Raw genomic sequence first — 24,233 nt, forward strand, 5'->3', positions numbered from 1 at the left:
ACTCATGTATAGTTCTATTTATTTTCTTTCGAAGATACCTAAGTAGAATACAACAACTATTGATAATCTCCTACCTCTTTTGTCTGTAACTCACTATTATTTGTCTATTTGTTTTCCTGAGAAACTATCTTCTAGATAACAATATGTAAAACAATAACCACTGATAATTTCTTACCACTTTGTAATTTGGTAAGCCCCCTATTATTATGGTAAGCCCCCTATTATTATGTTATCCTTCTTTTACTCTTTAAAATAAAAATTAAAAAACAAAAGAAAGAAACAGGCTGAGATTGTATCTCAGTGCCCTGGGTTCAATCCCAAATAGGCAGTTATATAGATAGATAGATACATAGATAGATATAGATATATATACACATACACACACACACACACACACATATATATATATATATATATATATATATATACACACACTAAAAGAAAATCTGAATTCAATTTACTATTAGTTTGTTACCAGAATTGCACCCTGGGTAAGGTAAATCAGAAAGGCTAAGTTTTGGTGATAGAAAAATAACCCTGAACTATGTGAAAGAACTACACTCATGAGCTATAAACTCCAAGTATAACTATTTCTGTGTAGCAGTGGTAATCAATAAAAAGAAATGGCACACAGGATGACAGACATGTGTCCTCTCCATTGCATCCCCTCAAATTATTCTCTGACCCCACCCTGTCTCTTCCCTCCTGTCCTCTTGCAGCATGGCCATCCCCACTGCCAACCACCAGGCGACAGAAACAGAAAACACACTTCCTTCCCCGGAAGCCCAGAAATAATCAGGGTGACGTTGATATCAATGACCCTAACGCTCTTGATTGAAAAATAGACCAGGGAAGGTGCTCTACTCAAGCCTAGAGTTCATTACTTATCTTTCCAAAAGTTGTGGGCAGTTGAGTGACCGAGTCACAGGGCAGCAAGTTTGTGATCAAAGCCCAGCTAAGTGAAATTTGAAATCACGCCACATTTTGCTACAAGCGGCAAGGATTCAGAGAATTATGGCAGTCTTACAAAATATCCTCTCCCCTTTCTGAAACCGGAGCATTTTGCTCTGTCACACTGGGGTGTGAAAAACCAAGCTAAAGAGGGCAAAGGAGAGGTAGGAGGTGTTTTCCCGGGCAAAGGGCAGAGATATAATCAGATCCCAACAAGTCTTAGCAGAACCTGCCTCCCCCTCAACAGCAACAAAGTCCAATCAAAGGGTAGAGATAGAGACCCAAAAAAGGGTGAAACACACGGGAAACAGAGTTCTCAGTGTGAGAGACTGGAGCGAGTGACCTAAGCTCTCTGGCGGGTGGCAGGGCGGTTGCTGCGCTTCTCTGGACGTGTTTCCTTCAAAGGGAAATGATAATTTTGACCTTACAGCACTCTGATGAGTAAATAAAAGAACACAAGCGAGCAAAGAGCAGAGGAGCTGGCCTGTGACAGGCCGTGCCCAGGTCCCCGCCCCACGGCGTCCTTCTGCCCGCACCCCCAGGCCCTCTGACCCGGGCTCAGAAGACAACGCCCCGTTTGTTGATAAGGCCACGCTGTGCCACCGCACAAGGAGACAGCAGGCCGGCCCCTGCCGGTGTAATTGCCAAGCTGTACGCATTTCCCAGAAGGAAGGATACAGAGTGTTTGAACGGCTTCAAAATGGCTTTTGACAGTAATAGAAGGTCTCAGCCTGCCTCGTCTTAAGTTTACATAAGGATTAGGAGAGGATGAGATAGAGCAGAATCTGGAGACGGCTGAGGAGAAACACAACCCTCCTCCCTGGGGAGCCCTCGCCGTACAGCCCTTCCCACGCAGTCACCCCGACGCACACACGCCAGACTCACACACACACACCCAGCAGCTCCTGACACACCCACACACTCGCGCTCATACACTCACACAGTCGTGCTCTCAGAACACACACCCACGCAGGCACACGACTCCTGCTCCCACCCCGCCGTGGTTGACGGCTTGTGTGGACTGAGTCAGAAACGCCCGCCTAGATGGCTCAGCACAGCTCTGGGCGTGGAAGACCAGCCCTGCGGAGGCTGTGGCCAGGATGGTGTAAAACGTGGTCTTACTTCTTTCCTACGAGGAGCTCGGTCTCCGCCCTCATCTTGGACAGGCTGTCCTGATTCGGAGTTGCAGGGGACGCTTCCAGGAGCTCCAGCCTGAGACTGGATCCTTCGGTCTTGGCGCGGCAGGCAGACGGACCCTCCACGCTCTTCCTTGCCTGCCTGTGGGCCACGACCTGAGCAATCTTGTAAGTCCTTCTACAACTGTACATCTTGTATTAAATCTCTTTCTCTGGTGAGCGCTGACTGACACACTCACATACACTCTACAAACATCCAAGTGCCAAAAGGGAATTTATGCCCAGTGTGGTGGCACAGGCCTATAATCCCAGCACGCAGGAGGCTGAAGCAGGACTGTCTTGAGTTCAAGGTGAGGCTAAACTACATGGTAAGACCACCTCTAAAAAAAAAAATAATAATGAGAGGCCAGGCGTGGTGATGCACTCCTGTAATCCCAGCACTTGCGGCAGGAAAATCGTCTGGAGTTCGAGACGAGCCTGGGCTACAAAGTGAGCTCAAGGCCAGCCTGAGCTGCATAGCAAGACCTTGTCTCAAAAAAATAAAAAAAAAAAAAAAAGAGGGAGAGAGACAGGAAATTTGTAAGCTGAATGTTTAGGCTTCAGAATACACACTCTCACAGGATAATGTAATGAATGGTGGTGGTATTTCCAGGTTACCACACATTAAACAAAAATTTAGCCCATAAATTAGACAACATACTGTACACTGGCAATTCAGCAATGAGAGGAACTAATGTTATGGATGTGTCTCCTTCATTGAGTCATGACTAATGTTTGCACAAATAGCATTTGGACAAAATGCTTTAGGACAGGGTTGCTGGCATCAGCCCCGCAGGCCATCTCCTGAGCCTGATTCAGAAGCTTGAAGGGCACTAAGAGACAGCAGAGCCCGGGCCCAGGCCATCAAGCCCTCAGGATAGGTCTGGACAGCTGAGGACATCAGCCTGAGGGGCCTCTTGTGTCCACCCTGAGGCTCCCAAACACTCAGCAGGAGGCCCCACGCAGGCCCTGGGCCAACCCCACACGGAAATCCCCCAACCAACCTGCGTAACCTGTGCAGTACCTGTTGGAGTCTCAGGTTTCCGGTGTGGACCTGAGCCAGCCCAAGGTCAGCCGGGCCCAGTCCTGCTGCCCCAAAGCCTGTGCCCGCTGCACCCCAGGATCACAGGGAACGTTAGCAATGCAGATGCTTACATCTCCACACACACAGAATTTCCAGTCTAGTCGGCTCTGGTTCTGCCGGGATGCACGAACTTTCTCCGAGCTCCTGGATGGCAAAGGCACAGCCGGGTGGAGAACCACTGTCCTCACCAACAGTTGCCAATGTAGCCCACACCACCAGCTCCCACTGCCAGCAGTGAGGGCTGGGCAGAGCTCCCAGCCTCCTCTGGGACCTGTTCCCACCCACCAAGCCGGGGGACAGGGCTCTGGGCTGCAGGGTGCGGCAGGAGGCAGTGTCTTAGGTGACCGCCACCAGTCCTTTCCCACCAGCTGGCTTTGACGGCATCTAGGGTAGTGGTCCTCACACTACAGCCCCCCAGGACACCACTGAAACAAAGTCCGATGTGACTGAAATTTCCTTGGGGTTCGGCACAGCAGGACGGCCAGTTCCTGCCTCAGAGAACTTCCGAGATCTCCACACAGCCTCGAGGAGGAGCGCTCACTTCCTCTGAACCTACCACAGCCGCTCTGCCGTGCGCATGCGCTTGCGGCTTAAATGTCACTTTCTCCCAGGCACTGGCGCGCTGCCTGCGTCCCTTGTTAGGCTTCTTCTGCGGACACTAAAAAAGCTACTGCACGGATGGTCACGTGATCAGGCTACCAGAGAGAAAACGGGGTGCCACAGTTTGTCTGGGGTCTCTCCGGGGCTCGTTAAGGCAAAAGGAAAAGGGCAAACTACCCCCTATTGAAGGCAAAGCACGGAAGGCTGGCAGAGCAACAGCAGACTGTTAAGGCAACTGGCTGTCACTCACTGGAGTGTCCAAGCCTGCGTCCCCACGGGCCCAGGGCTGTAACAACCGCACGGCACCAGCCTGTGGCCACAGGACTCGAGAAGACACCAAGCCATGGGCAGCAAAAAGAAAGGTAATACAGCATCACGAGGATCTGCCAGCCCCAGACAGGAGGGCCTGGGAGTAGCAAGGTGAAGCGAGAGGACCTGCAGATGCCTCGACCGGTGCTTTAGCAATGTGATGAAGGGCTAGCGAGGCGTGGAGGCACACACCCACACTCCAGCTACCCAGGAGGCTGAGGCAGGAGGACTGAAGGTTTGAGCCCCGCCTGGACAAGTTAGCAAAACCTTGATTCAAAGTAAAAAGGGGCTAGATATGTATGTAGCTCAGTGCTCCCTAGGTTCAATCCTGGGTAACGCACACGTGCACGCACACACACAAACACACACACACACACACACACAATGGACTTCAAAGACTGGATGCCTGCTTTTCTTTTTTCTTCCTTTCCGTTCGTCCCTTCTCCTTCGCCTTAGACTGTGTTTAGTCCTCCCCTTTGTTCTGAGACGTTGGTAGCAAAGCACCCTAGGAGTGCTCAGAGGTAGACCCTATGTATTCCGTCGTTCCTTTCAAAATAACTTACACTTTGTTGAGCCACGAGGGGGCGCAAGTCCCAGGGTCACCACACCTCTGGATTCAACACCCCCAGGCAGCTGTAGCTCAAGGCAAAGCCTCTGTGTCCTCGGGTGTGACTTCCTCCCGCTGCTTCCCAGAGGTTCCAAACTGGAATAAGTAGACACAAAAAAAAAAAAAAATCTGCCAACATCATTTCTAAACGGTGTCCTATAAAAATGCAGTTTTTCAGAGATCAATAAACTAGCAAGAGTTTTGACATCAGCAAACACAGTGGCTCAAAAGTCACAAAAGCAAAAAAGTAAAAAATGCCAGGATTTAATCCTTAGCTCTGCCTCACCTGAATAAGATCCAAGCTGAACAGCCGGGACCCCAGGTCCAGAAAGGACAGTAGGACTTCACAGCCCCACTGGAGGCCGAGGAGGGGCGGGGAACCAGGGCCAAGAGGCACAAACAGCCCTGTGCCCCCGAGGGGAGATCACAACCGGTGACCCCACGCTTTCCAAAGCCTCTGAAATTGGATGCCTCACCCTGGACCTCGGTTTCACCCTTGGATGTGCAACCTGAGTTTGAAAGAAAACTACTGCATTGTGCTTCGCCTTTAAAAATCCTCTGGAATGAAGTAGGCCAGAGTTTGCAATTTGGTTAGAACACCAGCATGGCCGGCCTTCCCTCCTCATGGATGGAGGCCCTGCACTGCAGTGACAGGGGAGAAGGAACCCACGATACTCAGGATACACACAAGCAGCATCTGCCCAAGCATGCATTCACTCATTCATTCATCAAACACCTTGAGTGTGCCCCAGTGCCAAGTCCTAAGCCCTGAGGCTTCACAGGGAACATGCAAGGACAGACACCTCAGGAGCCCTCACCTGCTCCATCTGGAAGCCCAGAGCCCCGTCACGGGAATAAGGTGTTAGCTCAGCAGGACGCCTGCGGGTGTGTGTGAGTGTGTGTGTGTTGTATAACAAGGGCTTTTTGAAAACTGCTCCTTTCCCCCTTTTGTCCTTTTTCCCTCCCTAATCTTTTAACTTCTCCTCCTTTTTGCCTGGACAATTAAGATGTGAACAATTAAACCTTTTTTTTTTTCATTGTAGGACTAGGAATTAAACCCAAGGCCTTCTCACTGAGCTACATCTTCAGCCCTTTTTTCATTTAAAAATTATTATTTTTGTGTGTATTTTGAGACAAGGTCTTCCTACATTTTGAGATCAAACTTGAGATGCTCTTGCCTCAGCTTCCCAAAGTGCTGAGATTACAGGTGTGCGTCACCATACCTGGCTAAACCTTTCTTTACATTTGCAGAACCCAGGCAGTCTTTGTGTCAGGAAGGCCCTTTGACAGTGATGAGCCCAGGAGACCCAAGCCTCTGAGTGGCCCAGAGAACGTCTCCATCCCCCGGCTGACAAAGGTCCCGGCTCAGCCTCACCAAAGCTTCTTCCTCATAAAAGCCCTTCATGCCGCCCAGCCCGCTCAAGACAGAGATTCAAAGGGAAACGTCCCCTCTGTCTTCTTCAGGGCTGGCTCTGAATGACAAGCCTGATCCCTTCTACCAACTCCCGTCCCCGAGTCTTTGGTGGAGCACCCAACGGCATAGACACTGGGTTCGGCAGCTACTGGAGAGGAGACAGGGAGGGCAAACTGGAAAGTTCCAGGCCAAGCGAGTGCAGGAAAGGTCTGGAGACAGAACGGGGCCTGGTCAACGTGCCTGAGCCAAGCCCAGCACCCTGCTGCACAGAGCCGGGGACAGTGAGGCGTCTGATGAGCCAGGCGGCCACACAGAACCACACAGAGCACACTCACCTTATACTGGAGCAGCTCAGCCTGGGGACATTCAGCCCCCTGCGACTCAGGCCACAATGGAGACAGTTTTGCTTATCCCAGCCAGGGTGTGAGGTGCTACTGGCATTTAGTGGGTAGAGACCAAGGGTGCTACTACCTATCCTCCATTGCACAGGACAACTCAGAACAGACTGATGCTGGTTAGCGAGGCATGGTACCCTCTAGGAAGCTGAGGTAGGAGGATCACAAGTTCCAGCCCAGCCTGGCCAACTTAGTGACTTAGCAAGATTCTGCTTCAAAGTAAAAAAGGGCTGGGAAAGGAGGCTCTGGGTTTAATCCCCAGTACCCCGCTAGGGAGATAGCTCAGTGGCACAAGCGCCTGCCTGGCAAATGCAAGATCCTGAATTCAATTCCCGATACAAAAAAAAAAAAAGGCAGGTACACGGTACTGAGAAAAAAGAACCAATGAGTAGGACTCGGAGATAGCTGCGTGATGGAGGGTCTCCACAGCTGGACTAGACAAGGGGGCTCGTCCATGCGGGGCGGGATCTGGCTGGTGTGGGGTGAGGCTGCAGCGGGAGAGAAAGGGAAGCCAGGCAGAGGAGCTGCGATGAGACCCGAGACACAGACGCCGCCCAGGAACTGGAAGGAGGAGAGGACTCCTGCCTCCGCCTCAGCAGCTGCTCTGCGCAGTTCTCAAACACATGCATGGATTCCTTGACGTCTCTCCGGGTCTGGTGGAGACTACGTACCTGCCAGCGCGGCTGGCCTTGATAACTCACTTGCCAACCCCAAAGTACGGCAGACATGAGGCCACATGGCTTGCAGGACAAGGTCAGGCAGGCAGGGCCACACAGACAGCCATGCCGCGCCGCTGGGGTGACAGCTCCAGCTAGGTCCCACCCACAGCAGCACGCGCTGCCAGAACCAGCAAAGACAGTGAAGCTGGCGGCCGATGATTCCAGCCCGCGACCAGCGGCCCCCTCCCAGGCACCCGGCGTCCTCGGCCCGAAGCTGCGACACCCACACGGGGAGCAGAGGAAGCCAGCCCTGCTGTGCCCCGCCGACCCACACAATGCACGAGCTGATTCAGTGGCTGTTTCTAAGCCCTAACTTGGAGGTAATTTGCTGCAGGAGTAGTCCCTGGACCCTCCTCATTAAAAATAAATAGCTCAGGCGCCCAAGCTGCACCACTCAGCCTTTGACTTCACCCCCTGCCGGGACAGGAGCAGGAGCGGGGACACCTGGAAGGCTGGTGTCCTCCCAGGGTGGAAATGCAGTGACCCGACCGGAAGCCAGGCAGTGGAGCACGGGCTGAGAAAACCAGACATGGCGCCCTCTGGGGTCTGGAAAAGGAAGAGGTGGCAGGCAAGGAGAAGGGCTTCCGGTTCCTGGCTTCCGGTTTCCGGTTTCCAGTTACTCAGCCCCAACGTAGAAGAGCGATGACAACACAACTGTCCAAGGTTAAGAAGAAGACCTAAGGAGGCTGCGCACCTGGGAGCATCTGTGAGTCCCTCCTAGTGCTGGCCAGGGACGGAACCCACATCACCGAAGCTGGCTGCCATGGCCTTTGATCTTAAGACTGGGGTCCCAAAGTTTGAAGGGTCCCCTCCTGATTTTTCTTTCCTGCTTTTTTAATATTTTCCACATGTGAGGCTGGGACTCTTCCCCAGCTCAGTCATGTATTTCGAGAACAGTGTGTTAGGCTGGGCATGATAAAGCCACCTGTAATCCCAGCACTGAGTGAAAAGGATTGCAAGTTGGAGCCCAGCCTGGGCAGTTCAGCAACTTAAGTTACACCCAGTCTCAAAACAAAATTTAGAAAGCACTGGGGATTTTTAAAAAAAAAAAAAAAAGGTAGATGGGGTAATGCACACTTGTAATCACAGCATTCAGGAGGCTGAGGCAGGAGGACTGCCTCCAGCCTGAACTACATAGTGAGAGGGTGGAAATGCAGTGACCTGACCAGAAGCCAGGCAGTGGCTTCTCAAAAAACAAAAGCCAACAGCAACAACAAAAAGTACTGGGGTGTAGCTCAGTGTAGAGGCCGTGGGGTCCATCCCCAGTACCACAAAAACTAACAAGCAAAAGAACACTGTGTTCAAGAAGATAGAGGCAGCCTGGACAGTGTTGCCCCATACAAGCATTTAATCTCATCCCAATGGTGTCAGGAAAGCAGTCATCAGATTTTTTTTTTTTTTTTTTTTTTTTTTTTTGAGACAGGGTCAAGCAATGCAGGGAACGCGGGCCTTTTTTTTTTTTCTGGTACTGGGAATTGAACTCACGACCTTGCGCTTGCCAGGCAGGTGCTGTGCCGCTGAGCTAAATCCCCAGCCCCCAGATATATTTCTTAAAGAAAAACTGTAAGAGAAACTATTTCACTTACTTTCCAGTATGTCAGAATCATTTCTTAACATGTGGCTGTCCCTTTTTCTCCTTCTGGCCTTCAGCCCAAACCCCAGATTCTACACAAGCATAGTGCTAGAGTGTTCTGCATTATGTGATCACTGGTGCCTTTGACTGGTGTTCTTATTGATATCGCTTTCATTGTAGACACATACACACACACACACACACACAGAGGATTCTTCCAGGCCCTATCCTAATTTCAAAATGGCAGCACCTATGGTAGTCATGATTTTTGATCAGTTATAAAATCATGTAGGGCACATGCCTGTAATCCCAGCACTCAGGAGGCTGAGGCAGAAGGATCTCTGCGAGTTCGAGGCCAGCCTGGGCTACATAGTGAGACCCTGCCTCAAAAAACAAAAACAAAGCAAGCAAGCAAACAAAGGTTGCTCTCAGTTTGAGCTGACTGGACTGTGAGTGCCAGAGGCAATGCACCTCTCCCACATTGCCACCAGGTGGCGCATGGAGAGGCTGAAATCCCGCTGCGTTTCACGGGCGCACTTGGCAGGACGGCCAGGCACGGCGGGGAACAGCTGCAAGGAGAACGTCAACACAAGAGTTCTATTTAGGAGAGTGGAGCCTTCTGCCCGCCCCGTCTCCCGCCGAGATCTTTGGTTGGCTCTCAGCGGGCTATAAATGAGTTCGCTCCTTTCTTCCTTCCGCATCCTACTGCTGACCCACATCTCTGATTCTATTTTCTCTCCCTCCCTGACACAGAGCGCGAGTCCTCAGGGAGAGGCAGCAGGCGGCTCTGGCGGGAGGATCAGGGCTGCAGTTTCCCCAGCGGCCCTGGAGGCCCAGCTCCCACACAGATCCCTTCGCGCCCAATTCTCCAACGCACACGCTCGCGCGCGTGCACACAGCACAACGCGCCCTTTCCCCCGGAGGCCCTGCCTCGGTCAGCTCCGGCAGCCGTCACCCGGCGTCGCTCCTGGGCGGCTTAAACCGCAGAACTCTTCCAGGGCAGAGCGGTGCGGGCTTGGTTTCCTCGGTGTCCTCAGACGGCCTCTCTGTCTGCCTGAGCGTCCCAGCATCCTCCTCTTTCAACGCCACCGCTCAGCTCCAGCAGAGCTCACGCTGGCAGCCTCGTTTTAACTTCATCACCTCTGCAAGGTCCCTGTCCGCAGTCATCCTGCGCTACTGAGGATGAGGACCTCGATTCCCGGGGCAGGGGGCGGGGGCTGCAGACTCGGTCCATAACAGGAGCCAGCCACTGTTTTTTTTTTACATTCTGAGCAGTGGGCAGAATTTTGTGCTTAATGGAGATTTTAGCCTCCAAGGGCCACCGCAGAAGTCTTGGGCTAGGCCACGTTCACTCCCTTATGAATGTCAGGAACTGCGTGATGTGCAGCTGACTGTACCCTGCTGCGAACGCTTGCTGGGAGCTCTGGTCTGGGCTCTGTGCTGATGCGCCGCCTGGAGCATGACCAGTGTCCATTGCTCTGTAAAAAGCACTGTCCCCGGCCGCTCCTTCAAGCACCCCTCAGAGCAGAACAGCCCTGGTGGCCATAGACCCATCTCCTTCCCGGGCTTCCCGGAAGAGGGTGCGTAGACAGCCGCTAGCCCTACCTGCTCCGCCCTGCTGGCTGTTGGGGTGGCAGAGCTGTCCTCTGCTGCAAAGCCCACGGCACAGGGTCTGCTTCAGGCCAGGCTATGTGGTGCCACTTCAGAAGAAAACCACGGGCGCCAGGCATGGTGGCACAAGCCTGTAATCCCTGCACTCAGGCGGCTGAGGCAGGAGGATCATTTTGAGTTCAAAGCCAGTCGAAACTGCATAGTGAGACCCTGTCTTAAAAAGACAAAAAAACAGGAAGAGGAAGAGGAAGAAGAAGAAGGAGGAGGAGGAGGAAGAGGAAGAGGAGGAGGAAGAGGAGAAGGAGGAGGGGGAGGGGTGGAAGAAGGGGTGGGGGAGAGGGAAGAGGAAGAAGAAGAAGCGGAGAAGGAGAAAAAGAAGATGAAGGAGAAGGAAAAGACCACAGGGAATTATAAGAAACCCAAGGAATGTCCCTCCCCAGAGAGCTGCAGAGGACAGACAAGGGTCTTGCCTCCTGAGATTATAAATATAGTGGCTCCCATCGGACAGTGGCTGACAGGGCTTGCGGTTGGGGTCTGGGTTCCTCCAAACTGGGGAGGGGTCTGAGATCATGTTGATGCCCACAGACCTCCAGACCTGCTTTCTCCTGCACCATTCTGCCCTGCCCCAGGACACCCTGCCTGCTGGGCCTTCTCAGGGCATCTGGGCTTCTTCGTCTCCATCTGTGAGGGCTCTGTCAGGGCCAGGGAGACTCCTATCCCTCTGGCTTGGAGCCACAGCTGGACGCTGGAATAGAGCGAGCTCCTCCTCCCAACTCTATGGCTGCAAGCTGCAGTACTTTTACCACCGCTTTGGGGCAGGCAGAGATAGACAGCAGGGGCCACCTCCCCAAGAACTCTCCTTAAAGGAGAATCCAGCCTGCTTGGAAGTTCCACTGACTGCTTGAGATTTTTGATTAAACAGTTCAATATACATATGCTGTGGGCCTGCGTCACTTTAGTGCTGAGTGCTGGGAAGACAGAGGGAACCGTGTGCTGGGGGACACTGCACACGACTCAATTTAGTAGGGAAGACGGCCCGTGCAAGAAGAAAATGTCTGGGTGGGCTGCAGAACTGTCGGAGGAAGCAGCTCATCCTTGGAAAGGCCAGAGTGGGCTGTGCAGAGGGGAGCCGTGGACAAGGGTTTTGAAGGGTGACCAGTTCACCACACAGAAAAGGTGGAATAAGGCTGGGCATGGTGGAGCACACCTGTAATCCTAGCACTCAGGAGGCTGAGGCAGGAGAATCGCTCTAAAGTTGAGGCCAGCCTGGGCTACAAAGAGAGTTTAAGCCATCCTGAACTGCATAGCGGAACCTTGTCTCAAAAGATCCCCCCCAAAAAGAGAAAATGAAAGAAAAAATGGAATAGAGGAAGAACATAAAACACAAACACAAGTATGGCGGTGGGAAGCAGCAGAGCATGTCTCCAGAATGGTAGGTATTTGGCAAGCCTGGGGTGTCGAGTGTGAGTGAAGGAGTACAGGGGGATGGGGTGCCTCTGAAGAGCACAGAACGAAGCCTGGGGCACTCCCCCATGATTGGGGAAGTCATAAGGTAAGGTCAAGCAGACGTGTGACACCGCCAGGCAGACATGCAAAAAGTATAGCCAACGCCCCCGGGAAAGGATGGCGGCCACTGCAGTGGTCCTAGTGAGGCCCAGGAAGGGAGAAGAGGCGAGACCACACTCAACAGGTAGCAGGCAGGGACTGGCTGAGGGTGGGCTCGAGGGGTTTCGACACCACTTGGTAGGTTTTCCCTGCAGTGACTGAGAAGATGGTGGTGTCCAGGCAAAGAGTATAAGAAAAGAGTAGGTTTGGAGCAAGACGAGAAGCTGTTTGGACCCTGCCGTGTCACCAATCAGGTGAAAGCATCACCAGACTTCTAAAGCCAAAGCGGTCTAGGAAGCGGTCCCTAAACCGGGGACATAGCTCAGCAGCACAGTGCCTGCCTGGCAAGCGTGAGGTCCTGAGTTCAATTCCCAGTACAAAGAAAAAAAAAAAGGAAGTGGCCCCCAACCTTTTTGGCCCCAGAGGCCAGCTTTCTGGGGAGCAGTGTCTCCGCAGACAGGGAGCGGAGTGGAGGTGAGGACTGCATCCTGACCAGGAGCGCAGCATGGACCCCGCCGGGGCGGCTCCCAGCAGGTCAGAGCCTGGGAGACTCAAGGCCACTGCGATCCCACGGGAGGCCGGCTGGGCAGTAAGGGCAGCAATGGGGTGGCTGCAGGGACAGGCGACAGCTCCCCTCGCCTGCCTGCTCCCCACCCCCACCGTGTGGCCCACACCCTGGCAGCAGCCTGGGGCTGGGGCCTCTGGGCTAGAAACTGAGGAGAACATCCGGGTTGGCAGAAGAGATGGAGGAATCACTGTCACCAGCGCTGAACCACTGGCGAGGCCGCATAGCCAGAGAAAGCAAAACGTGGGGGTTCGGCCCACAGAGAAGGGAGGAGTATGCCTGCGGGTCATACATTCGGGAAGGGATCCATGTCCAGAACACGCAACACACTTCAAACAAGCTCAGAACACAGAAAGAAACAACCCAGCTTTTCTAATGGCCAAAGGATGTGAACAGACGCTTCTCCAAAGAAGATGCAGACGTCACTCAGTCTCCAAGCCAAGGGGGTGGTATCCAAAAACAGGGCGCAGGCGCAGAGCACAGAGGTGTGAGATGGCAGGTGTGCGGGGACAGCACCGAGTCCCTGGGACGGCAAGTGAGCGTGGAGGGGGAGGAGAGGGGGGCTGCAGTGAGGTGGAGCAGGGCGGGGAACCTGGGGAGCGGTGACAGCAGGCAGGGGCGCCCCTTGGGTGGCCATTGCCGTGATCCAGCAGAAAAGCTCAGCAGCCGTGAACCAGGGTGGCGGTGGGAACGAGCAGAAGGGAAGCCTGCGGTGCGCCACCGAGATGACTGGCAGTGGGGCGGGAATGCAGAGGAAAGATGACACGCCGTGGGCTCAGAATCCCTCCCTAGGGACAACCTGGCCTTCACTGCGGGAGGAATGGAAGCACGTACCCCAAACACGCGTCACCACCCGTGGGGCCTCAGCCAAGTCCTCCAGGCTGTAAGGAGAAGCCAGGCTCCGGGAACGCCTCGCAGCCCTGTTTTCCTAGGTTCTTCTCCTCAACCTGCACCGGGACCACGGCCGCCCGCTGGGGCCGGTTCACAGGCAGCTCTGCCGAATGGGCTGGCACATCTGGAAATGGTCAGTGGCTCAGGTCCAGGGTGAGGGGGACAGGTGCCCTGCTGGGGACACGGAGCCCTGAATCCATGGAGGGGCTTCAGCAGGCACATTGAAGGCCAGGAAGGCAAGCCCGTGTCCAGACTAGGTGTCCATTTCCATGAGATCAAAGTGCTGCCCTCAATGAAAGCCACCTTTTGTAATCAGTCACCAGTACCAGCTGAAAGAACTGGCTCGATGGAACGGTCCTTTTAGAATTGTGGTTAAGACGGGGCGTGGTGGCGCACGCCTGTAAGCCCAGCACTTGGAAGGCTGAGGCAGGAAGATTGATGTGAGTTCAAGCCCAGCCTTAGCTACATAGTGAATTTAGGACCAGCCTGAGCTACATAGCATGACCCTGCTCAAAAACAAAACAAAACAAAAAAAAAGTGTGGTTAAAACGAACAAGCAAAGTAACATGAAATCAACTAATTTAACAAAGCTTTAAATAGACAGCATTATTGACTGTATGTACATTGTTGTACAGTAGAATCACCTTTTCATGGACCTGGGGAAATATGCTCTAGTTTGCATGCCTTTTTTTTGTCTTTTTGGAACAGGGTCTCACTATGCAGTTCAGGCTGGTCTTAAACTCACTTTGTAGCTCAGGCTGGTCTTAAACTCACTTTGTAGCTCAGGCTGGTCTCGAATTGGCAACAATCCTCTTGCCTCAGCCTCCCAAGTGCTGGGATTACAGGCGTGCACCACCACACCCAGCAGGAAGATAAAACTTTGCATTTTACAGAGACAAAAGTAACTATGTTAAAAGAGAAATACCCGTGGTCCGCAAAAGGCTAAAGGGCTCCGGGTTCTTTGGAAGGAGAACTGAGGAGGGTCGGCTACATCACGGTGGACCAAAGCATTTGCTGCAGTTGGATCAGTATCCCTGTGGCCCAGGCATGGCCCCCAGGGAGGCGACCTGGGTGGGGCCTAGGGCAGACCCTGCGGTCACTGGAGCTGTGCCCCCAGAGGGGTCTGGGGCCCCAGCCATTCAGCGTCTCTGCTCCCCGTCCACAAGGTGCGCATGCCCGCCAGAGATGCAGAGCTGAGACCTCTAAAACCTTGAGTCAAAGTGAACCTTTCCTCTTTATAAGGTAATTGTCTCAGGTATTATATGACAGTGACAGAAAACCATCAAACACGTTATTTTGCTACTTTCCTTATTGGGGAGGAAATCAAAGGTCATTAAAGACCTGCACAGATCAAATGTTGCCATGACCTCTGGGGGCTTTGCAGAGTAGTAACTTAGCTCAGCTGACACTGAGGTTGCGAGTTTACCTCCCACGTGGCTTGGAGTTGACCCCGGGCCACCGGAGACACTGGGCTTGGGATTTGGAAGGCAGAAGCACAGCAGCAGTTGTCTCCCTGTTACACTCCGAGGGTCAGCGCGGAGCACAGGCAGGCGCTGTCTCCCGAGGCGCCCTGCCCTCGGCATGTTCCCCTGGCTGCAGGCATACTTGGGGTCCACTCCTGCCAGCCCCCAACCCCAAGCCAGGTGTCCGCTCCTTCTGGGACAAAGGGCACCCGGCTCCACTGCAGACGGACATGGGCTTCAGTCACCCTTGTGGGGCCCCAGGACAAACCCCACTCCCCGATTCCCAGCCGCCCGACCCACTGCCTGTGCCCCGGCTGTGGGAGCAGCAGACACAAAGAGAGGGCAACCCACGCCTGTAATGGCACAGGTCCCCTGCCACTAAGAAGCTGCGTGTGAGAAGGCGTGCATCTGCGTGGTGTACGTGTGCCCGTGTGTCCGCGGGTGTGACTCCTCCGTCTCTCCAGCTGCACTCTGATTGACACAGTCAGGAAGGCAGGGGCAGCCTGGCAGGGCCCAGGCACTTTTCCTCCTCTCTAGTCTTTGCCCTTTCCCACTCTGCTTGTGTGGTGGAGACGACACCCTGGGCCTCGCAACCTGGGCTCCTTGTACAGTGGCTCCCAGCTTGGGTGGCCCTGGGAGACCCCAGTGAGAGGGCAGGCCTTGGAGTCCGGAAGTCCCTAGCATCCCGTCCCACCTGGGCAGCATCTCTGACTCTGGCTCCATCTCTCCCTATCTGCTCCTGGGCTCCTAAGTTCCCTCTATCCCTCTCTCTCTCTCCCTGAGAGAGGGTCTTGCTATGTAATGCAGGCTGGCCTTAAACTCTCAGCAATTCTCCTGCCTCAGCCTCTCAGAGTACTGAGATTACAGTGGGCACTACCGTGCCTGGCTTCTGTTGGACTTATTTGGATCACCTCTCTCTTTTTTTTTGAGACAGGGTCTCACTACACAGTACAGGCTGGCCTTGAGCTCACTTTGTAGCCCAGGCTGGCCTTGAACTCACAATGATCCTCCTGCCTCAGCCTCCTGAGTGCTGGGATTACAGGTGTGTGCCATCAGGCCCAGCTTCACCAGGTATTATTTTGATCAAGTAACTTCACTGTTATTCAAGATAAAATAACATTCTGTAGGTAACAGTGTTTGAAATCTGAAAAGCACTTTCATAATTCAAGTATAAAAAGAGAAAAATAGCTGGGCATGGAGGTATATATTGCATTAATAATATCCCTTAGTTACTGCAGGCTGATCAGGCCTGCAATATCCCAAATGAGTGGACAGTGAAGGCTTCAATGAATGAGACAAATAAAATGATTTCAGGGCTCTGAAAGGTTCCAAACCCTCTCCCAGAATTGGAAATTCTGGGGTTTTAGGCCAAGAACTTCTCTGGGCAGCCCATATTTATTAGGTTTTTCAAACAAAGGAGGGGAATACTACAGAAAATGCAGGAATCTTGGCAGGGCCTGGGAACCCCTTTAAGGACTTCTCCAAGTAATATTTTATGTTAATTTAGGAGAACTATGTTACCTCCAGGAAGGCCTTCACCGCTGAGTGAGATGCCTGCAGCTACAGGCTCTTTTTAGTTCATTGGGGTTGGAGCCAGACATCCTCAGCTGTGGCCCTATCTTGGCCTTTGAGGCCTCCCAACTTCACAGGCCAACACAGGCCTCAGTGGGGACCAGTGACTCATAAAGGTTCACTTACTATGATTCTGTTGCCCACCTCCAGACAAGGGCCTAGGCCTCAGGCAAACTCACACATAAACGTGAAAAACCAATAGGTTAATTTTAAATCCTGCTCAGAGCCACTTCATAGTGGTCTCCAACAGGTGTATACCTGTCATCCAAGCACTTGGGAGGCTGAGGCAGGAGAATTACTGAGAGTTCAAGGCCGGCCTGCACTATATAGCAAGGCTCTGCTTAAAAAGAGACATACAGAAAGACAGAGACACAGAGAGAGAAAGGGAGACAGACAGAGAGAGAGAGAGAGAGAGAGAGAGAGAGAGAGAGAGACAACCCCACAACTCTGTCTAGTAAGAAGATGACCCAGGAACAAATAATCCATTTGTCTCAAAGCTCCCCGTATGTAAACTTGGGGAAACTGGCTTGTGGCTAAACAAGGCTCAGCTGAATGCAGGCTTGCACAGGTGAAGGGTGCACAGGACATGACCCTGGAGGTATTTAAGGAGACAGGTGTCCAAGCCAAGCAGGTAGCTCACAGGTGGAGCACAGTCCTAGTCCGGCTAAGGCTTGGATTCAACCTCCAATGCTGTAAAACAAAACTTTGGAATTGAAGTGGAAGCCTAGGTTGGAGAGTGAACAGGAGTAAGAAGATGGAGCAGTCAGGTGTGACTTTCTCCCTCTACAAGCACTCATAAGACAGGGCCCCGGTCCAGCTGGAACAGGGAGAAACGCGAAGAAAAGAGGTCACACGAGGACATAGCAAGAAGGTGGCTGCCTGCGAGCCAGGGAAAGGAGCTTCACCAGGACCCAACCCTGCAGCACCTTGGCCGTGGACACACAGCCTCCAGAACTGGGAGAAAATACAGTTCTGCTGCTGACACTGTTACTGAAAGGCCAGCTTGGTGTCTCTGAAGTCAAAGAATGAGATCACAGAGCAGGGAGGCAAGTTGTAGGTAGGAAGGAAAAGCTCCCACTACCCAGAGGGACACTGAAAGGGCGTGTCAGGAAGGTTCTTCATCCAGCAGGGTGTGGGATTTCACTCAGTGCTTGTCGGGGAGCTATCACAAGTGACCCCATGGGCTTACACTGACCAGTTAGGACTCAGGGCTTCCTAGGCAGAGTTCAAAGGTCCTGTTGCTGAGTGTTCCCAAATCCCTCAATGCCAGCCACAGCAAGGAGCATATTCATCATAATTCCTTCCCTGGGATGCAGCCCTAACTGCTTGCCTGTATCCTAACTCCTACCAAAGCTACCCAGTGTGTAGCCGAGTGTGGAGGTACACACCCGTAATCCCACTCTGGGAGGCAGAGGCAGGAGGATTGAAAGTTTCAGCCTAGCCCTGGACAACTTAGCAACTTAGTGAGACCCTGTCTCAAAAAAAAAAAAAAAAAATTTTTTTTTTAAAAAGGGCTGGGGATGTAGCTCAGAGTGAAGGCCCTGAGTACTGCAAAAAGTACTCAATACCTAGTACTGCAAAAAGAAGAGGGAGAGGGAGAAGAAAGGAGAATGGAGAGGCAGGGAGGAGAGGGGAAGAGAAGGAGTAGGGAGAGGAGAGGAAAAAGACAAGGCAGGACAAGACCCTGAACCGAAGCAGGCTAATCCAGGATGGTAGAAATACACTAGAGGGAGGGTGCATCTCGGAGGCTGAACCCACACTTTTGTTTACACGTTTGCCTAAATGTGGGCATAAGTGGTGATGGAGGGGGTGGGGTTGACACAACAGGACCCTGGCTCCCTCTCCTGCCTAGTCTTCCTTGGTCATAGATGGAGGCCAAGTCTCTGCTTCAAACAAAGGCAGCGGTTAGAGTCAGGAGCTCCCGGCGCTAAACCCGGGTCACTTGGGGTCCTCTCAAAGACTGGCTTAATTTTTAATTATCCCAGTTTAGATAGCTAAAGTTCCCAGGTGAGAGTCCTGGACTTTGTTTCTTCTGGTTTTCCTGGGATCAAAGGAAGCTTTAGCATCTTTCCTGTTGTTAGGGACCCTTCGAGACCAGCCTCCAATTGGCAGGGCCGGGGATTAGGGCTGAGCCTCGTGAGAGATTTGAGGAACTGCTGGCCAGGAGTAGATGCTATGTCTCTCTTTGCAAGCATCTCGGGGCCCCAAAGTGGCATGGCCCTCACAAATCACCCCCTCCTTCCTTTCTAGCCATAGGGGCAGAGCTGCATTAATTAAACAGCTGAGCAGCTTGGAGTCCTCTTTTCCGAAGCAGCCGGGCTTGCTGGGCTGCTTGCTGTCCTAGGGGCAGGAGTGTTTGTGTGGACCAGGCCACTTGCCAACTTGCTTTGCAATGCAAATGCTCACAAGAGCATCCTGGTTGCACCTTGGTACTGAATGCAACAAAGACTGTTTGGGAGGACGTAGCGGGGTTGGTTGGCAGCCTTTTCTTCTTAAGCCTAAAACCCATCCTTTGGTTTTGGTGTTCAGAGTTTACACCGTAAGGAAAAATTACTTTATTCTACAATGTGACCACTTTTAAATGGGAACCACATAGCGTTGTTTCGTTTGGGTTGTATTTAAAACAGTATATTTTAAGTGGATCTCTTAAAATTATATGGCCTGGAACTGTTATGTTTATGTGCGCAGTTCCAGACTCCTTGGGGTTCTGTTTATCACTAAGGGATTTTGCCTGCAGAGAGCCGAGGAAGGTCAAGCAGGCTTTAGCACTTCTTATGGCCAGGTGCCTGCCAAGCACAAAACAAGCACTAAATAATTTCCTTGGTGAATTATTTATGGCACAATGACATTAATCTTCTACCTTGGACTTCAAGCCACCCTCTAAAATGTTGGTTTGGCCACTTTGTAAGGCACCCAAAGTGGGTGCTTTCCCCATGCTAGAGCATGCGCTTCCCTGGTTAATTTACCCTCTCCCTAGATCAAGACCCATAAACATCACCAAGACTGGTGACCCTCTGACTGTTCTTCCAGCAGCGATCCCCCTGCTCCCAAGGACGGTAGGGGAGAGACAACTTTTTGTCTCCAGCTCAAGAGACACTCTCAGGTATGCGCCTTTAAAAAACAAAACAAAACAGGTGTTCTGGGCTCTTCATTCGTACACCAACACATGTATGGGCATATTTGGCCCTCTCTTTTGAAGCCCATGGTCTAGGGAAACACGAAAGCAAATGATTATGAGGTGCAGTGATAACAATGGGCATTTCCTCAGCTTTTGATTGGTTAGACTCCCCCTGGGTTGGCTCTGAGCTCTCCTGTGCCTGACGGGCTGCCGAAGCCATTGACTCTCAGAGGAGCCAGGAGGAAGCATGAGCGGCCTGCAGCTTCAAGCCTTCTGCTCGGGGGACAGGTAAGCAGGCAGAGGTGCTCTGGAGTGGGTGGCAGCCAGTGACAGGGGCGGACTTGCATCCCCACCCCACATTAGCAAAGACCCATGCCAGGTCTGATGGCTGGGTTTCCTGGAATAGCCTCTCCCTTACCTTTCCAAGAAAAAGGCTCCTTCTTCAGAAAAGGGGGGTTCAGGTTACCTTGAAGGTGAGGTGCTGGTTTGCCCCTTGGAACTGTCCATCCCTGATCAGTGCTGCACGCTTGTCACCAGCTCTGCGGAAGAGGCACAGTCTGAGCAGACCGCAGAGAAGGACGAAGGATTCCGACAGGCAGGTACAGGGTGGCCACACCCCAGCGACTCCACTGTCAGGGGGCGAGGCCGCCAAGAAAATCCAGGCGTCTTATCCTCGGAGGGCACCGGCCTTGGCACACCCCTCGGGAATGTGGGAGTGGTGACTGTTAGGGCAGCAGAAAAGATCCAGCTTAACCTGGCTGGGGCACCGTGGCCTTCTTACCGTACCACAGCTGCATCTGGATAGCAAAGTCATCCGCTTCTCAGAAACCCTTCCAGAGACTCACTCGATTCACCCCCAAATCACCCTTCTCATCTGCAGGTCCTGGGCCATTTTCTCATGAAGGACAAGAAGCCTCTGAGGCTGAGACAGGAGTTCTACGCTAATGGTTTTCTCTGCTGCTTCTGCTCCACCCCCTTCAAGTCCCATCCAGCACCCTGAAGAAGCCCCCGTCTGGAATAAGGTGTCCTCCATCTCTGCCACCTCCCACGTGGCGCTGGATACTGCAGTAAGGAGCTGGATTCAGATTACAAAGAGAAGCAGGAAGGTTCTTGCAAAAAGGTGACAGCATTTGCTTGGCTGTGCGTTGTCCCCTGGCCAAGACTCCTTAGCATTCCTCTCCCTGGCTGCAGTCAGACACAATTCCTCCTCACCATAGGAAAACTTGTCCCTTGTCTCTGTCCCTTTGAGATGTAATCTATTTAAAACCCTCTTCCCTTGGGAATGTAAACATCAAATAAAATAGCTCCCCACCTCCCAGTCTTTGGGGGATCCTAACTTGATGGAGACCACTGTGAAGCAGCTCTGAGCAGGACTTAATATTAACCAGTTGGCTTTCCATGTTCACTTGTGAGTCACTGGTCCCTACTGAGGCCTGTAATGGTGAGTGAAGCCATGAGGCCTCAAAGGCCAAGGTAAGGCTACAGCTGAGGGTGTTTTGGCTCCAACTCCAATTAACTAGAAAGAGACTATAGCTGCAGGCATCTCACTCCTGTGGTGAAGGCCTTCCAGGAGGTAATATAGTTCTCCTAAATTAATGTAGTGTATTACCTGGAAAAGTACTTAACGGATTTCCCAAGTCCTGCCCAGATTCCTTCATTTTCTTCAGTATCCTCCTTCTTTGTTTGAAAACCAAATAAATACGGCTGCCCAGGGAAGTTCTTTGAGACCTCAGAATCTCCATTTCTGTACTAGGGTTGCACCCTCCTGGAGCCCTAAAACCATTTCAATTATCTTATTTATTTAAGCCTTTACCATCCACTCCAGGCCACAATAACTAAGGATGAGTAAAGCAATACTAACTTTTCAGGACACCTGTTCTAGTTCCTAAGATTACCTCGTGTTGATATAAGAAAAATGTAACTCCCAACTAGCTAGATGACAGATGTGCTGGGCTCATGTCCCCCCAAATATTGAAGAATGAATTCCAAGGGACAGAAGAGGTTAAGTGTAGGAAACATTCATTAAGAGACAGCCCCTGTAAGATAGGAGGGGTCCCAAACGGATGGCTACCAGGCTCCGTTATTAGGGGTAATCTACACAGCAAAATCACAGTGTGGGTATGAGGCAGGTCAAACTGCAGTAGACAGCTAAATTAGATAGAGATGTAGCAGTCAGTCAGACAGGGCTGGGCCCTCGAAGGGGTCAGCGCAGAGGCTGAGAACCCATCAGGACTGTGGCTGGAGGCGCATCTGAAGATTCAAGTCACCATGCCTGGTTTACATACTTCCCTAAGGGAGGAACAGAGGCGTGGGATTATTGGTATCGCCCTTTTAATATTTCCCATTATCTCATTAAGGGCTGGCCACCCTCTCCCACCTACTAAGACTAAGACGAACAGAAAGGCTACTAAGACTAAAAACAAGACTAAGACTATAGATTATCGACCAAGGTTAATGATGTCACCCATGAACCCTTGCTACCCTTAGATCACTATTACTAAGTGACTCTATGCAATCTTACTGATTGATAATTTTGACTCCCATACCTGCCTCATGATTTTGCTCTATAAAACTTCCTTGGGGGGGGGCCTTTGGCAGCCCATTCAGGACCCCTCCTGTCTCTCAGGAGCTGTTCTTATTCCCCATTCCTATTTCCCATTCTTTTTCTCCAATAAATTTTCCTACTTTTTTTTTTTTTTTTTTTTTTTTGTGATACTGGGGATCGAACTCAGGACCTTGCGCTTGCCAGGCAGGTGCTTGAACCACTGAGCTATATCCCCAGCCCCAGTTTTCCTACTCTTTTTTTGTTTTGTTTTGTTTTGTTTTATTTTTTTGTTTTGTTTTTTGGTTTTTCTCCAGTACCGGGAACCGAACTCACGACCTTGCGCTTGCCAGGCAGGCGCTTTGCCACTGAGCTAAATCCCCAGCCCCAGTTTTCCTACTCTTAGCCTCCATTGTTCCTTTGAATTCATTCTTCAAAGCCAGGCATGGTGGCGCATGCCTGTAATCCCAGCACTTCAGAGCCTGAGTCAGGAGGATCACAGAGTGAGTTCAAGGCCAGCCTGAACTGCACAGTGAAACCCTATCTCAAAAAGAAAAAAAGAGAGACAGAGAGAGAGAGAGAAAGAATTCATTCTTCAACTTTAGGGGACATGAACTTAGTGTATTTGACATCTAGCGTTTCCCCTATATCAAAACTACAATCAGCCTATTCGATTACAAGTATAGCTAATATTGACCCAATAGGGCAGTGGTGGCAAAACTACAACACGGATGCCACAGGGTGCTGTTTGTATCATTGAAAGCTCTAAAAGGTTCGCCATCACTGCAATAGGGAGACGAGTTGTTTAAGGGTACATGGGAGGAACAAAGGAATTCTTGGAAAGGGCAGGGGTAGGGGTGCTCATGTCACCCACCGGTGTGTCTCATGCCCATCTGAGCCCACTAGCCCAGGAGACGCTAATTACAGTGCAGTCTCAAGCTGCGGTTTCTCTCCAAGGAGGCTCGAGGCATGGCTATTTCCGTTGCTGTCCTGAGGCCTGGTTTTCTTCAGATTCACCTCCAGTTACAATTCCAATGTCTCCATTTTTGTGCTGACTTCCTGGAGGGCTCCATCCCTCTCTGACTGCATATTCATTTCTGTCTAACTGAGCTGCCTGTAATATTGTCGTACTGATATGAGAAGCAAACGCCTGGTGGACGCCTGTAATCCCAGCACTCAGGAGGCTGGGGCAGGAGGATCATTGTAAGTTCGAGGCCAGCCTGGGCTACAAAGTGAGCTCAAGGCCAGCCTGAACTGCATAGTGAGACCCTGTCTCAAAAAAGACAAAAAAAAAAAGAGAAAGAAAGAAAAAGAAAAAAGGAAAGGAAAAAAAAAAAGGAGAAGCAAACACCAAGGGTCTGTGCCCTCTGGCTCACTTCCTCCAGTGCTCCGGCACAAGCTCACTCCGCCCCTCTTGAGCCCTCTCACCCTCAGCCTCCTTGGGAGTTGGGCCCACATGAACCCCAGCCCCTGTCTCCCACTGCAGCATCCTTGAATAGGCTCTCTTACCTGTTTATCTCTGTCCAGTGAAATTTTTGCTTGGACATTCCCTTCTGCTGCCTCCAAAAGCAGTCGCATGGTCACCAAGCTGGGCCTGAGAAGTCCCCAAGGCTGAAATAAGGAAGCAGCCTACCCTTTTGTGGAATAAGTTCGCAGGTTTGCTGACTCCCATCTCAGAAAAGAACTTTGAGGACATGTCAGCAGGAGATGTAGGAAGGGTCTGCTGCGTAGAGATTTTAGGACTCAAGTGTGAAGCCAGGGAAATAAGACGCGTCATGACTGGGGCCTTCGGAGTGTCTTCAGGGTGAGTGATGTAGGACACGCACATTCCTACTGTCTGCCAGGTTACCCATCAGCAGACTGTCAGAATAAGCCCTTCACTGGGCCGTGAAAGTGAGATCTGCTCCTCACGGATACTGCTACTTCCTGAGGGCAGCGGAAGTGCAATTAACAGGGGAAAAGGACAGGACCAGAACCCAACTGACAGGATTGTTGTGTCTTTAAGACCTTTAGGATTTTTTTTTTTTTTTTTTGTCTTT

General features: G+C 51.8%; 1 protein-coding gene across 1 annotated transcript in view; it reads right to left on the reverse strand.

The window, feature by feature from the left end:
- Nucleotides 1-8,928, reverse strand: part of Mgst2 (microsomal glutathione S-transferase 2) — a 43,444-nt gene extending 34,516 nt beyond the window's left edge. The window contains exon 1 of the mRNA XM_005386682.1: nt 8,841-8,928. Within this exon, the coding sequence (XP_005386739.1) occupies nt 8,841-8,871 (31 nt within the window). The 5' untranslated portion in view covers nt 8,872-8,928. The remainder of the gene's footprint in view (nt 1-8,840) is intronic.
- Nucleotides 8,929-24,233: the final 15,305 nt, after the last annotated feature.

Source organism: Chinchilla lanigera, unplaced genomic scaffold (assembly GCF_000276665.1).
Source record: "Chinchilla lanigera isolate Chin_1 unplaced genomic scaffold, ChiLan1.0 scaffold00027, whole genome shotgun sequence".
NCBI lineage: Eukaryota > Metazoa > Chordata > Mammalia > Rodentia > Chinchillidae > Chinchilla > Chinchilla lanigera.